At 41.1% G+C, this 16,494-nt stretch overlaps 1 protein-coding gene across 3 annotated transcripts in view; it reads right to left on the reverse strand.

Moving 5' to 3' along the window:
• Positions 1-16,494, reverse strand: part of ANTXR2 (ANTXR cell adhesion molecule 2) — a 122,523-nt gene that overhangs the window by 99,959 nt on the left and 6,070 nt on the right. For all 3 annotated transcript variants that reach the window (XM_075501374.1, XM_075501375.1, XM_075501373.1), the window contains exons 4-7: positions 11,140-11,221; positions 9,989-10,096; positions 9,823-9,891; positions 8,908-8,988 (exon numbers count right to left, since the gene is read on the reverse strand). In XM_075501374.1, the coding sequence (XP_075357489.1) occupies positions 8,908-8,988; positions 9,823-9,891; positions 9,989-10,096; positions 11,140-11,221 (340 nt within the window). The remainder of the gene's footprint in view (positions 1-8,907; positions 8,989-9,822; positions 9,892-9,988; positions 10,097-11,139; positions 11,222-16,494) is intronic.

A 16,494-nucleotide genomic window follows, 5' to 3' on the forward strand; every position in this document is an offset into this window, starting at 1 on the left:
GGCAGTAAAAAGGAAATGCAAGTAAAGCAGGAGGTGTTTAATTGGTGTAATGGATTCATTTGCTATTTTTGTTCTAGAGAATGAAATCCTGACTGTCCATAGATCAGTATTTTTCATACTGAATTCACAGAACCTTATAACACGTAAAATTGAACATGTATGAAATCAGGGTGGTGAAAAAATTTGGCTGTACGTATGCCAGTATCATTACAGGTTTCTCTCATTCAGGAGTTGCTGTTTTCTTTACCCGAATAGGAGTTGTGTCCCCTTATACTGTGGCAGAGTTAGGCTTTAAAGAGAAAGACCTGGAGTAGGTTATAGGAGAAAATGATTTTAAGTAGGGCCCTTGATTTTACTGATTACACTTGAGTAACTTTAATCATGCTCAGAATCCCTGAGTTAGAAGCACCTTCACAGGGCACCTTAGGCTCTAGACAGGCCAGCTTCTCCATACAGTAACTAATGTTTAAACTCCGTGAAGTTAATAGCTTGTTTCCAAAGCGAAATTTTCCTTTCTTTCAGATGGTGTCGCAAGGTCCGTGTCATTATAATCTGAACTTAATGAAAAATTAGTATTAAAAAAAACCTAATCCCAAAACACGGGATCCATATGCAAAATGAAATTCCATACTATATCTATGGGTCAATCCCACATTGTGCGTCTCTACTGTGTTAAAGCAAGCCCTTCCGTTTCCCATTTTCTTCCCCAGTGCTAATCTGTACGGAAAGCAATGAGGCAACAGGACCACCTCACACTAGATGGAAGGCAATGAATTCAAGGTAACTTGGAATGAAACACATGCTTTCATAGGAAACACCATTTTGATGCTTCTCTCCAACAAAGTCATAGCAAAGGAACTACAGCAGTTAATACCTAATGGGACTACCTCTATCTGCTGCCAAACATCTGTGCTCTTAACTACAATTCACTGCCAATTTCAGCCGACTTCTTGACGCTGCTCAGCAATGCTTTAGACAAAGGGCAAGGGTAAAAGGGGGAAGGTTGCTATCCTGTCCCTTATCTAAAGGAAAAAAATCCCGGAGACATATGGTCTTGCATAAAATAACCATCAGAGAGAAGCCTGGTGCAGTGTCAGGTTAGTGAGAATATTCTAATTATACAATGTCTAAGCAGTACCTCATTTGCAGTCAATGAGTAAACCAAATGTAGATGACAAAACTGTGGGTCATAAGAGATGCGTATTTTAACAGCATCAGAACCTTTACCCCCAAATTACTAAAAACAACCCTAAGCCCATTACTTATCAAGTAATGTAAATAAGAATCAAGACAAACTGTTACTTTCCATAACAGGAAAAAAGTTGTTTGGGCTTTTTTTTTAAAGTAGTAAGGAAAATCTGGCTCAAAGAAACTTATCACTAAGGAAACAGTAGATGTTATTTGGACTTGCGAGTGCTTCATTTTAAGCAAGTTTTACAGCATCCCTTATGTAACAGAACTGATAGCTGTGCAGGGATAGCTGACAAGTCAAATCCAAATCACAAGGCACATGCATGCTCACGCAAACTGGAACCGTGTCAGTTACGTTGCTGGCTTATCAAGCTCTCTGTTCTCCAGGAGAACGTTATATGGTTTGTAATATGTCAGAGAATGTCAAATTAAGGGCTGCACAGCAGTGAAGGGTAGAGCAGAAAGCATTCTATTCCAGGCCATTGATTCCTTTTAACAACTACATGCAGTAATTCCCAAAACTATCTACTCCATCTCAATCACATGGAAAACATAGCACAAGGTTAGTTCTAAACCTTGCACCCAGCACAGCTTGAGTATTAGACCGTCCAAGGGGATTAAAGAAGATGACTGATTTAATCGGAATAATTCTTTTAATGATAACTTGTTGCAATTCTCCTCCCCCCACCTCCTTAAATGTTTAATAGTTTGCTTCCTGGATTCCCAGTGCATAAACTGAGCATATTTTCTTCCTACAGGAAATGATCCAATTAAGTTAATGTATAATTGATAATGAACTGTTTAAGCTGATTTTGTTCTTGAAAAATCTTAACAGCATGCAGTCAGTGGGGTGACCCTCCTCCCCTCATCTGCAGCTGTGGGATATCACTTAAGGAAAAAGGGGGGAGCAGACTTGGCATACCCTAAGCAAGGCAGACAAGGGAGGAATTTCAGCTCTAATGAGATGAGCTGGCTCAAGGCAGAAGTATCGGCTACTTGAAAATAATTTAGTCCCCGATTACTACTCGGTAACCAAGTTGCTTGCAGCCTGGCCACTGAGACACAAGCAGTTTGGACAGAAGAGGCTCAGTAAACCCTCACATGAGAGATATTGCGCATTTACCAGAACATCTAACCTTGGAGCACTAACTGTTGCAGTTGTTAAGTTTCCCACTCTCCATAAGTATGAACTCTGCCGACCTGTCTTGTTGCCTTACAGCAGGTAACAGCAGGAGATGTTGATCGACTCGTATGAGTTTAATATTTCACCATCAACCCAGTGCAGAAGCCAGGTCAGACCAAGAAAGCGCTGCTGATAGCATATCTAGCGCAGAATGCATCAGATTCACGGAGAGAGGCTGGAGCACGCTTCCGTAAAGTCATTGCAGTAAGAGTTACAAACCTAAAGGCTAAAACTGTTCTTTACTTGAAACAGCTCTTGCCTACCTCAATGTAACTGACAACCACCCCCTAGATGTTGTTTTTCTCCCCCTCTGACACCAAGTCACCATCCAATATGGGTTGCTTACCTTTCTCCCTGTGCCTCTCTCTCCCTGCTGACTTTTTTGTTAGACTGTAAGGCATATGGGTACAGGTGTGCTTTTCACCAAGTCTTGTCAACAGCCTGTGCGGCCCCTCTCTCTGCTGAGGAATTGGGGTACAAGTGTAGTGACAATGACTATCACCACATTCAAGATGAGAAGTGACCAGCCAGGTGTTGAGAGCTGTTGAGTGTGCCACTGCCATGTACATTTTATGCAGTGGTTCCCTTTGGGCCCCGCTGACCTGGCTGTCACCAATCCCAGTAACTTAAAGGTAGGAATGCCGTGTTATGCACAGTGACTGATACAGGAACCATCTAACTGACATGGAAGCCCCCTGGATATTCAATAGATATCCTTCACTGTTGCTCAAATGAATCTGAATGCTAGAGAGATTTTGCTGACTGTTCGTTACAACCAGAGCAGACTTCCTTCTACCATCAACAAGAGTTTGACGGGAAATAATTTTTACAATTAGGCAGTAAGGGTTTTATAGCACTACCTGCTCATACTGCTTTAGTGAGAGTCTGCCACTGGGTATGTTATGAAAACATTGTTTTCAAGGACCCTGGATGCATTTAATCCTTTGTTGAATTTCACTGTTCCAGGTACACTCATTTGATGGTTCTAAGTAACTCCACTTCAGCCTTGCAGTTGACATCCTACAAACAGTGAGGTCTCCTCTCCTCCAGGTTACACTTTCACCGAGAGGTGGATACTGGAGTAGATACTGAGAAACCTCATCATGGGGGGTGAGGTGCCCCGTAGCAAGTGGTGTTACTCATTTCAGTGCAGACATTTTCACAAAAAAAGCTCTGCCTGAGAAAAGAACTACTGATGTATGCATTACTCTCTTCTTCCAAGAATCATTCCTTCCTGTCGTACTGTCCCTTTCCCCTCACAGTTATGCTGTTAGCTAACCTTCTTCCAGTGTTTGTTAATACCATTCCTGCTGTGATCTCTAGAGCTGAGCGCAGTAGTCAAGGTACAGCTGCAGGGGGGCTGTCCACAGGAGATGAGTAGCTTGCTCTGCTGTGTCCTGTCTCTCCATACCTACACTGATGTTCAAGACTTAATGACTCTCTTATTTTCTTGCTATGTCATCTATGAATTTGCAACTTTCTTGGACAAACTTAGAACTTTATGCTAAGGGTTAGGGTTTTTCCCTGAGGGGCTCAGCCAACTTGGAAACAATTTAGCTTCAATTTAAAATGGTCTAGGTGATGCAACTGCTCAGCTTCTATGTCGTGATCAATTTTTTTTGTCCAGTATGTTTAAGGGGGGTTTTTCCACATAAAATGAGCAATTCAAAACTGAGCACCTGCAAAATGGATAAGCAAAAAGAGAGCTTACCAATCCTATTTCTAATCTTTCTCAGGTAGAATTTTTAAGAAATTTTGTAACATTTAAAGATAAAACAATTCTAGACTGAACTTTTTTTAAACTACTGCCTCTTAAGTTCTGCATGTATCAGTTCCTGTAGTCTTATCTGATGTGGGGCTTCCTAAGTAAAAAATATATTTTAACTTCCTGTATTAAGTGCTGCCAACTCACTTCAGTATAAAAATGTGTTTAAGTCTACTTAGAACTGTCACACACTCTAATAAAGTTACTAAAGTGAGTTCCATTAATGTAACCTTTAAAGGCACAAGCCCTGTCCAATTCTGCCTGCAGAGACAACAAAAAATCAGTAGGAAGTCTGTTTGCTTTAGCAAAAGGGAAGCAGGGATCTTTCACTGGTTGTGTTTTTCAGAATGTGGCACATAAAAGTGATTCAGAGTTGCTGAGCTGTGCAAACCACATGCACAGAAACGTGCCATGAAAGTGAGCAAAACACGAAATAAGTGCAGGAAAAACTGGAAATAAAACACCATCCTGATCTACAGCTGTGTTATGGGAACATTACAGAAACTTCAGCCTTATGAAAGATAGCGTCTTGTCTAAAGACTCTACGCGTTTGATTCAAGCGGTAGCAGCACCTTGGCTCCCAGCTCCTTAATTTAATTGCTTATTCTCATTATTCCTCCATTCATGGTTTCACAAGTGATCCAACAGTTAAAATGAGCAGTGTTCAGAATGGCAACATTTCCTGCTTCTGTGAACACAAACATTCTGCTCCCTGCCTTGACAGGGAGTCCAATACTGGTTTTTGCATTGCAGAGAAGAGTTTACCTGATGCCTGAGATACTACGCAACTCTCTCAAGGCTGTCAGCCCCCCAGCCTCTAGTTGCCTTGCCGAAAGGGACCCCTCGGGGAAATTGTGAGTCTGACTGAGCTATTTAATAAGCACAAAGCCTCCGCAGTTTCTCCCAATGAAAGCGCTGGTTCGGGACCATATCTGGTTAGATGCCAAGTGAGGCACTCTGGAGTTAGCTTGCTTACAGATTGCTTGCTTACAGCTCAGCATCCTTGTATCAAGAGATGTGCAGCCTCACTAACACTCCCCCAAAGCCAGGTAGGAAGGTGCTATTTTGGTTATGACAGGTGGACTCGGATCTAACAATGTAAACAATAACTTCCCAAATGGTTCTTTATCAAATGGGTTAAAAAAAAAAAATTAACATAAATCATATATAGGAAAGGAAGGGAAAGAAGAATGGGTTTCATTTTTTAAAATAGTACTAAACTGTCACATGGTGATATAAATAGTGCACTCCCAAGCCCTTACAGTTCACACTGCTATGGCTTGCTCATGAGGCCATACTCCATGTAATTATCAGCCAAACTACATCAGTAAACTGTTCCTGATAGCATAATAACTCGCCTTCAGCATTTTTCTTTTAAGCTCTAGACTTTTGCTTAGATTTATTTACCCTGACAATGCTGTTTAGTTACTGCTTGGTGAAGTTAACTATTAGCAATGCTAGAAGAGCTGGAAACTTAACAGAAGTCTGCACAGAGTTTTGAATCGTTAGCTGGTATTATTCAACAGAAACACAACACAGCATGGTGGTGCTTAAATAGTTACCTCACTGGGATTTTATCTGAACTAAGAAGGTCAAAACACAATACAAGCTTTGCAACATCTGAGCTAGGTTTTCTTTAAATGCTAATCTTACCTGTCTTGAATGTTAATCCCTGGCCACAATTAAATATATTTTGTTTATCTGAGAGAAAATACATTGCAGTAATTGCTAAGACCTCAAACAACTGCAGAAGCAGGTAGTAATGGATACTCTATGATAAAGCTCATCGCTTTTTCTTTTTTCCATCAACAAATGAAGATTAACTGCTCAGCTCTCCCAGAATTTGCTACAAGTATAACAGTACATCAGCCAAAAAATTTCATAGCTGAGTCGGGTAGAGACAAATGTAGTAGAGGCTTCAAGCAGCTCCTCTGATCATTCCTACGGAACAGTTTTGTGTTGTAGTTTTGCTAGAGGGTTTTAATTACTGAGTCGCTGCCATTTCTGTAAGCAGTATATTTTTTCTAAACAAGAAGTGTTCAACAACCTTCATGGAGGGTTTCACAACTGCACCTTTGACACCACACTTTGAGCAATACTTCTGCATGTTTGTGATGTGGGTATTTCATTTTCATCTGTTTTGAAATTAGCTTTCCCTTTTATGACAGAGTGTCTCTTTGAGCCTGTATTCTCTAGCTAGCTTGCAAACTGAAATGGATTTATAATTGTGAATAAAAAGGAAAACGGTGACTATTTCATGTTCCATTAGATGTGCTTATCAATTTTATAATGCAATAAGAATGAATTGTCACAATCAGTCAAAACCCCTTCAAAGAAAACTGAGTTCTAACTACAGCATACCTAAAAACCATGTTAATACAGCCACCACACATGCATTTTAAAAAAAAAAAAAAAACACACACACACGAAACCACACAACTATCTATGGATACTTCCATCCAGGCTCTTGGGTAAAACAGGGACGTTGGCTGGGTATCATTCTCCCGCTGCTTCCAACAAATATCTTTAATGTGCTTACTAGGGAAGAGAAAAGGAGAGTTGCAAATGCCTTGAGCGCTAAATGAAACGCTGGTTAGATTCAGTGCTTTTCAGAAAGCTGTAAAGAACAGTCAAGCCTCTAAAAGCTCTCAGGAGCTATCAATTGCTAGCACTAACTGGTTTTGTTTGATCCTTTATCCCAACAAATGAGACTGATGCACATAAGACTTAAGTCAGTTTATATGCTTCCTATCCGATAGGCCTTCTCATGCTCCTTTATTTATCAGCAAAAACATTTTCCACTGCCCCTACAGCCACAACATAAGAGTCTTTATATGGATAGAAACATGCAGTAAGCCAAGTGTTGAAATGTCTATTCCAGCTGCAGTCTGTTAAATAAAACCCTTAAAAAAATTCAGGAGTTCAATCACAGGTTACAGGAGCAGACAATGCATTTAAGCTGTAGAAGACAGCGTACTTGAAGTTTGCTTTTTTTGTACAGTCCCTGTGAGTGCTAAGCTGTTATCTTAATGCAAGGTGCTGCCGTTATGCGCATCTTTTCTTGCACTACAGCTATGATATGCACAAATCTGGGATTTTTACACTTGGGTTTTTCTCAAGTGCCAGAAGAAGCTGGACTGAGGCTTGTGCAAACACCATCTACCAAATCTTATCAGAAAAGCTTCCCTCGCTCTGTCCACAAAAAAGTGGAGGTGCTTGAAATCTCCTGGGAGGTAAAGAAGAGGCAGTCCAGCACTGCTACTAGCCAGAGACTGCCCAGAAATACCCTGGCTGAGTACGGGGGATAAGAGGACAACCTACAGCTTATGCCAATCTTCCGTGTGTTTGACTCCTCAAGCTGAGCTCTTCAGAAACCTCAAGCAATAGCGCTCCTGCTGCTTCCTCAAAGAGCAAGAAGAGTGGAGAAACCTGACTGCTTGGAAGGGTCCAATCTGCAGGTCAGTGACCCTTTTTGGAGGGGGAACTCCGAACGCAAATGCTTTTACTCCTTTATCTAGTTCTATCTTGATATACATATTTTGACATACAGTATCGTTGGAAACTTAATGTAATCAACTGGGATTAAACATTCAGCTCTTACAAATAAGTCTATCACTAGTGGCTTCAATGTTGCATCGCTTCGCACTAGCAGAATAACCGATTCTTTTAAGTCTTTAAAATGGCATAGAATGAAATGTTTAAAAAGCAGTACCATGTGGGGTATCCTATCTTTTCAGGAAAATAAATGTCAGCGCATGAAAAGGTTGATTGTATCTCTTTAGAATGTGCAAGGAAGATTCTGAAATTACGTTTATTTTAAGCAACAAGAAGGAAAATAAGTTGCTTCATTATGACATTAACTTCCACAAAAAAACACACTATTCAAGAGAAGTGATGAATTCGTGACTGCGTAATATCCTATATGTGAGTAGTATGCTTTCTTTCTTTTAAAACAAAAAGAAAAAAAGAAGGAAAGGGAAATGAATTATAGTGGGATCTCTCTCAGGAAAAGGATTTCATTATTGGTTTTGACTTGACTTTTGACAGTAAGCTTTTTTCCATTGTGCTGCCTACAAGCAGCAGCAGCAGCAGCACTGTTAACCTTGCTTAAAACACACAGCCTTTAGTTTACGATGAGGCAAATACCTTTGGTTGTGGGGACCTAATTTGTCTTCTTGACACATGGCTAAAATACTGTCAAGCCACTGATCACAACCAAAATGTTCCTCTGGATTTGATCCCTTCTTGCAAATCAGGGTAATCAGTTCAATGGCCTCATCTCACTGATGGAAGTTTCTCATGGCATGCTGAAAAAGAGGAACTGAACGTCTTATCACTTACTGGGAAAACAGGTGGTTAAATTCAAGGCTAAAGTATGTCTTTAGAATGCTTCTCTGTATACGAAGATTTGGGCAATTCCTAAATTGCACTCATTCCTAATGATTTTAAGCAGTTGTTCTCAACTCTCCTGGAGAAACCGTCTCAATTTTTTTCAGACTAAACCTATAGCAGCCATTCCACAATGCATCCCCCTCAAACTCACTGCACTTGTTTAGAGTCCTCAAACTCCACACAAGGTCTGAGCATGAATAATTACAATGAGTGGCAGGCAATGTTAATTTACAGAACTGCATCTCTAAGATAAGAGGAGAGAACTTAATATATTGCAATTACTGATTTAGGAACCAATTCTGCCTGGAAAAGTAAGTGGGACTGGAGAGTATGCTGTCATCTTGAGGAAATGTTAAGCTTATTGCCTGATACTCACAGAATTGATTATCCCCTTAAGTGCTTGGAATCCTCCAGTGACAGGGAAGACTTGCTCTTTTGTGTCAGCAATTTTTTCAAGCTTTGGAGAGAAAACGCATGCAAACATGTGAATCAATTGGCAAACTAAATTCATCACACTGCTTTTCACCCTTAAAATGTAAATGGATGTCTAAAAACAATTCCCATCAACTCTGCAAAGAGAAGAAAAATGTTGAGTTCCCTCACAGCTAACTATGACTTGCCTAAATGGGAGGACTTACTACAATCTACTGCAGCTAACAAAATGGTATAGCGGCTAGCCATCCTGTCAAACCACCGCATTAAAGAAGCCTTTTAGGGCCCGTATCTTGGCAGTGATTTCATAACTCTTCCCAGAATCATGTTCCCTGTTTGCTCCGCCTTCCATTAAAAAGCCTTTCTATGCGCCTTCTATGGTAAAGAGTCTTTTGTATACTTCTCCATTTAAGTCACTTTCATGGTACAAGAGTAGCTACAGGCTTCATTAGGACATAGCAACTCTGGAAGAGCTTTCAGTCAATGAAGGACATGGATCCTTCTTTCTTTTTCTTACCCCAAGGCTGTTATACACACTGCTTGAAGCTTGTCTGTAGCTACTCTGTTCATGCGACCTGTAGCCTGATCTGGTTGCCATCTTAATGAAAGGGGTTTTGCCTGCATCCTTTCCTGCTGGTAGCTACCAGTGAGCAAGTGTATTTCTGACAGGTCTTCTCGGCAATGAAAGGGACACCCACGCATTCTATTTATGTCTATGTACACATCTTGGTGTCTGTTTCCTCAGCCAGAGAAGACATTATACTGCCTAATGTAAGTAAAATTAATTTCTGTATTACTTAACTGCGTAAAACCCTGTGACAAGGTACTGCCTACTAATCTAAAATAGTAACGTTCTTACCTGTTCTTGTACAAAATCAAGGACGCCAACACAGTAAACTCTAGCTCCCAGCTCTCTGGATTTCTTTGCCTGTTCCAGAATAGAACAGAGGAATAAGCATTTTTTCATTCAACAGGCAACACCCAAACTCTTCAGAATATAACATGCATTTTCACTTAGCGCTCACCTCTTTCTCTGCATGCAAGGGAATCCGACCATCTAGCTTGCCATCTGTCAATGCAATGATGATACTAGAAAACCTTGAGGCTCCTTGCTTCGCAATTTGCATGTTGGCCTGAAAACAAAAAATATTTATCCAGCCTAAAATTACACCTGAACTTTTAACCAAAACGTATGTTCTAAGTGAACAGAGCATCTGAAACAACACTCAGCCTCACCTTCAAACCCATCTCTCATGACAATCCTCTGCCTCCCTTTAACTCACTACTAACAAGGAAATAATTCATTGGTACTTTCCAGTCACCAGTGAGCCCATCTCCGAAGTGCTGGGGTCACTAACTGGTCAACCCTTGGAAACCCTTGCTGCTTTTAGAACAGATACTCTCTGAGTTGTGAAGCTCACTCCTCTCTAGATCCACCGTAAGGTTTCCTTTGCTACCCTCCAGATTTTAAATGCCAGTCAGTAGGTTCCAAGATCTAAAAAGAACGGCTTAAAACTAAATATTTTTTTTCGACAGCAATAAACTTCTGTTTGCCTAGCTTTTCAGCCAGCAGATCACAATTACAAACTTGGCTCCATAGGCATAAAGAAGGAAAACTGAGTTTCTATCCATAACAGTGAAAGCTTAGATCCTCACCTTATCCCTCACCTTAAGCGCATGAGTCTTTGAGCAAAATCACAATGTATACTTTAAGTGTACGTCTCAAGAAAACATAAGCAGTTGGGAACTCTATAATTAAGGTAGTGCAAAATTAAGACCATTTGTCTTGAAAATGCTGATCTGTGCAGTAAACTCTCCACAAGCACATGCTCTAGAAAGCACTGTTAGACTCGCAGCCCTACAAAGCTGTGTGTGACTATTTACCATGTAATTGGTATGCTGTGTTAGCTGTTAAATTCACAACAAAGAACCGCTCTCTACTGCGAAGGATCGAGTCAAAGAAACTCCATATGGCAATTTTCTATGATGGCTAATCTTCTGCATGGGATTTGCATAGTATCTGGGCAATCTTGGGACCACTTAGGAAACCAAAAAGATCCAAATGTAACAGACTGAGGCGTACAATCGATCCATTTATGTTACAGGTTGTTGCTGCTGTTATCCAAAGGGTGAGAACAGAGGATATTTTGATTGCAAGATGATGAGTAAAACCTACCTGTTTTAATCCTTCATGTATGTATGTGTCACCTGCTGGTTTTACCTCCTCCAAATCCTTAAGACCTTTCTTGATTTTCTCTCTGAAAACAAAAAGGTAAAAGACCGTTAAGGTGATTTGAAGTGGGGAAAGGGGTTAGTTTATTGATGGAAAAAATGGTATTTGTCGTAAAGGAGATCTGAAATTAAAATCCGTAAAATATAGCATTTAGCTGAGATACCATGTGGAGGCAGATTTTGTATTCACAACGCAAGCGGCACTGTGGTAACAGATATTTTAGACCTAAATAACACAATATGCCTCAGCGAGTCAAAGACCTAGAGTCAAATAAAGTGTTTGAGATGGAGCAGATATTGCAAAGAAGGGGCAAAGCCTCAGCATTAAATAGCCCGGTGGAAATTCTCTTATATTAAGTCTACTTTGCTCAATTAAACCAATTTCATTTCCAATCACACTGCAATTAAGAAAAGAAATCCCGTAAAACAGCAGTTCTATTTCTAGAGAAATCTTCCATGTCAATATGCAGGTATTTAATGGGGTAGGACAGAACTGCAATAATTAAAACTTTCTCCCTTAAAAAATAATTATCAATAGGCAACTGCAGCATTTGCAAGACACCTTGTATCCAAGGAAAGGGATTAGGATTAAGGATAGTTTTTTAAATTTTTGGCTGTCGCTACCTTTCTATGTGACCTTTGGCAAGACACCACACTTACACAGGTCACAGTTCACTTATATTTAACAGGAGGATAAGGTTGTGCCATGATTTCTCATGGGCCTTTAAATAAATCCATCTTTGACTGCGAGATGCTCAAATTATGATGGTAAGACTGGAGAAGCTGGTAGGTAGCATGAAAGGAATTATTTCCAGTGAAATCAGTATGAGTGGGGAAAAAAAGGTGGAGAGACTTTACTGAAAGAATCAAATCTGGAAGTTCTTAATTCTTATGCAAGCAAAGTTCCGGTGAAGCCCATGGACAGTTGTGCTAGGAAAGGACAAGTAAAAACTAAGTCGGGACAAGATTTGGGCTGGAATATATAGAACACTATAACAAATATAGGTGACAAAGAGGAAACCAGCAGGGGTGAGGAGATGAAGGGAAAATACATTGCAGGATGCGTGAAAGCTTTCCTCAGGGTAAACAAAATGAGAAAGAATGCATATGCCGCTCTGCCTGAATGCCACCCACTAGTCACTTGTTCCACTGATGGGCTTCCTCTATGTTTAGAAGCTCTGTTCCAAACTACGATCCGTAGCTGTAATAAGCTCCCAATCACAGGATCAACCGATACAATTGGGGGGAGGGGGGGAAGAGAGAAATGTGGCGTTGAATATATGGAAGAGAACAAGTTATGTAAGATAATACAATCTGTTTGATCCAAATATTTTACATTCAGCATCTATAGAAACTTGAAACTGATTATGTATGAACACAGATTATAAACCACATACTTAGGGCTTGCCAGAAATGAGTGGCAGCACATCACAGGCATTAGTGTTCTGCTGCCAAGAAACAAGCAGAAACTGAAGTCCCAGTTTTCTGAAACAGATTTCATTTTGCAAAAATAGCTTTTGTACAATCAGTTCAGTTTTATTTATCTAAAATGTCTTGTGACCCGATCACACAGAAATCTCTGGTGTTTCCAGGCCTCCCTCTACAAGGGGCTCCAGGAAAATCTTTGGCAGCATCGAGCTTTTTTAGCTTCATTAATCAGTCACCATCTCTTTCCTTTGAGGCACATCTGTACTAGATAGGCCCAGCCAGATGTGAACAAGCTCCACCCATGCTCCGAGTTGGTCAGGTACGAGCGAGTCCTGGTCTGGATGTCACAAGGCCAATGTGGGTGCAGGACTTGGGGCCCAGCAAATGAGCCCCACCAGACAGCAGGAGAGGTTAGTTCAATCACGCTAAAACTCGCACCAGCCGGTTTGGCGGTTGGGCGCGGGAGCTCGTGTCTGCCTGACGCGTTCTGATAACGGGACTCTCTTTAGTCAAGCAGCCATAGCACTCTAAAGCCCTCATTCCTACTCTCCAGTGCTCTCAAAATTCTCTTTTCTCTAGTTTCTGTAATAATTTTTTGTAGCCACAAAAATCCACAGAGAAGGTCTGCTTTTTAAACTCATCTGTACTGAAATAACAGAGCCATGACCTAAGTCTGGGTGTCTGGACACTACCGCAGTACAGTTCAGTAGCAGTGATAAAGGCCGCAGGGCTGCTGGCTTCATGGTTTAAGTCGGACAAGGGAGGGAGGTGGAAAAAGCAAAACAAAATCAGCGACTTGCAGCCTGTCTGTGTTTGGGCTGACTGAGTAAAAATTTAGTATCTCTTTCCCATTCAGCATATGCGCTGCATCACTGCTCTGTTTTTTATAAAAGGCACATCTAATTTTTAATAGCTACCCTGTCTGTTCTCTTTCTTAAGCTTTGTAACTACTTCAGATAATTCTTCCAGCAGCAGCCAGACAAACACAACCGTGGCTACAAGCTCTCGGTCATTTTGCTCTGTGGGTTCTTTTTAGCTAGTCCATGAACAGGGGCTGCAGGCGTAACGCCAGCCCGGCTGAGGTCATGAGAGGTTCTGGGGGCAGCTTCAGCAGTGCCCACTGCTCTTACCTCTCTGGGAAACTCTGCTCTGTTCTACCTCGGAGAGCAGGACCTTGCAGCAGCATTAGACACCTCAGCTGCAGAGGGCTTGTTTGCTGTAAGGGAGGCTGTGCCAACTCTGCTGTGAGGCATACAGGCCTGTCTGCAAATACTGCTCCCCGCACGGGCCAAAGTCTACACTGAGCTTGTCTTGTACCTTCAGTGCCTCCCCAAGGCAGGGCACTGCAGAACTAAATTTATAATTGAAAATTAACAGACCATTTAGTAAAGAGAGATTACAAAGCAGCCTAGTGTTGCAAACAACTGAAGAAATCAATTTAACATAAATTAAAATGTAGCAACCTCTCCTTACCTGAGCACGCTCAACAATTCAGATTTACTTTCAGGTCTAAACATAACTGTTGGCCTTTCCGAGTTTGAATTATGCCAAGGCAACTATCCCCAGTTTACAGGAGAGGTTTCTCTGCATAAGCTCTGTTGCACCAAGCTGCAGGCTTCTATTTAGGCAACTCAACAGGTACTGTTTTCATCACTGTTTAGTATTATCTCTTGCTTTAAGTAAGTTTAATTGACACAACGCTAAAAACAGTGTTGTCAGCAGTCGAGCGGTCGGACTACTGATGTTGTTAAGGCATTGCCTTGTTTCCTGGCATAGGCAGGGCTGCAGCCAGCACTCGTTGGCAGTGGAAGACAGGTAGTACTTCCTTCTACCGCAGCAGGATGTACATCACACCCCCATTTGAGAGGACCAACGATAAATCTACAGACCAGTTACGAAGCACAAGCCCCTTAGTTTCTCAGAGATGCGGTACTGTCTTTGAGAGTAAGAACACCTAACAGGGCGACAATCATTTGCTTAAAGGAAATAAATGCATCCTCGACATGTACAAAGAAAGGCTAGAAAGCAAAGCGTGCTTGAGCACCGAATCTTAAAAACCATTCAAATCCCTGGGGTTTTTTAGGGAGAAAATTTTGTGCTTGTACGTTAGTGCTGTGGAGGTTAGAACCAGCTGAAATTGCCACAAAAGCCTCAGGTCGTGCTGATTCAGTTGGGCAAGGGGCTAGCCTTGTACGAAATGTTGAGTCTCCATTAATATCTATGCAGTCTTAAGTAGTGGTGTTCTTGGCTCTTCTGGATGGGGGACAGTATCCTATGTTTCTTTTCCATGTTGCATTCTACCTATTGAAGTACTGGAATCTTGAATTGTTTTTCAGTGTGTTGAGTATGAGCACTGGCAGGGAAACTGTGATTCCCAATGAGCATATATTTATCGTAAGGAATGAGGCTATGAACTTGCCTGCAAGGCAACGTACTTCATCTCTAGCAAATAAAGGCAAACAAAATAGGTACTTCGGTTTTGCTGCTAAGGAAGTACAATAACAGGAAAACACACAAACTTGTTAGTGAAATGAAGGGGAGAAAAAAAAAGTGTTCTTTAACAAAACAGAGGTGTCATACTGGTCAAAGTAAACCCTGCACATCAGCTGCCTCAGATACATAATTTGGAGGAGGTTCCTGCTTTCTACACCTCTCTAATACCACAGAGGGCTCGCTACAATTCTAATAATTATTCTGCTTCAAACTTTAGGCGTCATGCATGGGCTCCAGATGGAAAACACGTAAGTGGCTGACTTTGCTGTACTTTATACCGTCAGCAGAACATGCTCTCTGCAGATGGCTCTATTTTGGCAAGCTTCTTGAACCAAAGCATAGGGTTAGTTCACACGACCGAGGCTGAAAATGCATAAATGTCTTGCTAGATTATATGTCTCTGTGCAATAAAGGAATAGTCAGGGCTCCACCAGACTATGGACAAGCACAGTATGGTGCAGTTGGTCATGTACCAGGTAATTAAGTGTCCTATTTTTCCACTTTCACTAATAGAATCTTTCTTTAGCTCCAACAGGAGTTTCACCTAAGCAGAGTCAGCAGGGCTAGTCCTGGCCACGGACATGGGTCAAATGCTGCGGAAGCAGGTTTACAGAAACCTGAAGCTCTGCTGGCCAGCATACAGTTGGCCGAAAGAGAACACAGATGACATTGTGCCATCTGGATGATATTCGTAAGTGTATCCACTTTTCCAAACAACTTGCTTTTCAAAACTAGTAGGAAAACTGATCCCCAAATGTGAATGCACAAATCTTTGTTTACCACTTAGCGTACAGTTTCCAGCTAAACATCAAAGGGGAAATGTGTATCTCTAAAATGGGATATAACCATTGTGAGAAGTCTTTTCCATCTGGGTGGTTTTTTTATTCTATGTATGTATTACAGCATTGTGTGTGCTGTAGTTAACAGTGACTTCTGTTTCCAGAGTTACTCACATAGCACTGTTCATGGTCACAAAATATTTGGTAATCTGGGGGCTTCGGCGTGATGGTGTGGGTTTCCTTATATCCACAGCTTTATTATGCAGTAAAAACCAGCAAGAACTTTGTGCAAACAATTGGAAGCCTAAGGCTTTCAAAACAAAAAATACTTCCCTACTTTGAACTAACTGCTGGGAATGAATTGTGGTTTCTTGACATTTGCGAATTAGCAAGTAAGCAAGGGGAAAAAGAACCCTGCAAGTCCAAAATGCACATAAAAGAACCAAGGTCATAATATCCCATAACCACACACACATACACACCCATCCCCAAAACTGCACTGTACTTAGCATCCTCGTTTTCTGTTTGGAACAATGGGAGTTAGACATTCTAAGTCATTTTCCTCTCTTGACTTCGTTAATATTTAAAAGGACAGCTGT

The sequence above is a fragment of the Mycteria americana genome, chromosome 4, assembly GCF_035582795.1.
Source record: "Mycteria americana isolate JAX WOST 10 ecotype Jacksonville Zoo and Gardens chromosome 4, USCA_MyAme_1.0, whole genome shotgun sequence".
In the NCBI taxonomy this organism is placed as follows: domain Eukaryota; kingdom Metazoa; phylum Chordata; class Aves; order Ciconiiformes; family Ciconiidae; genus Mycteria; species Mycteria americana.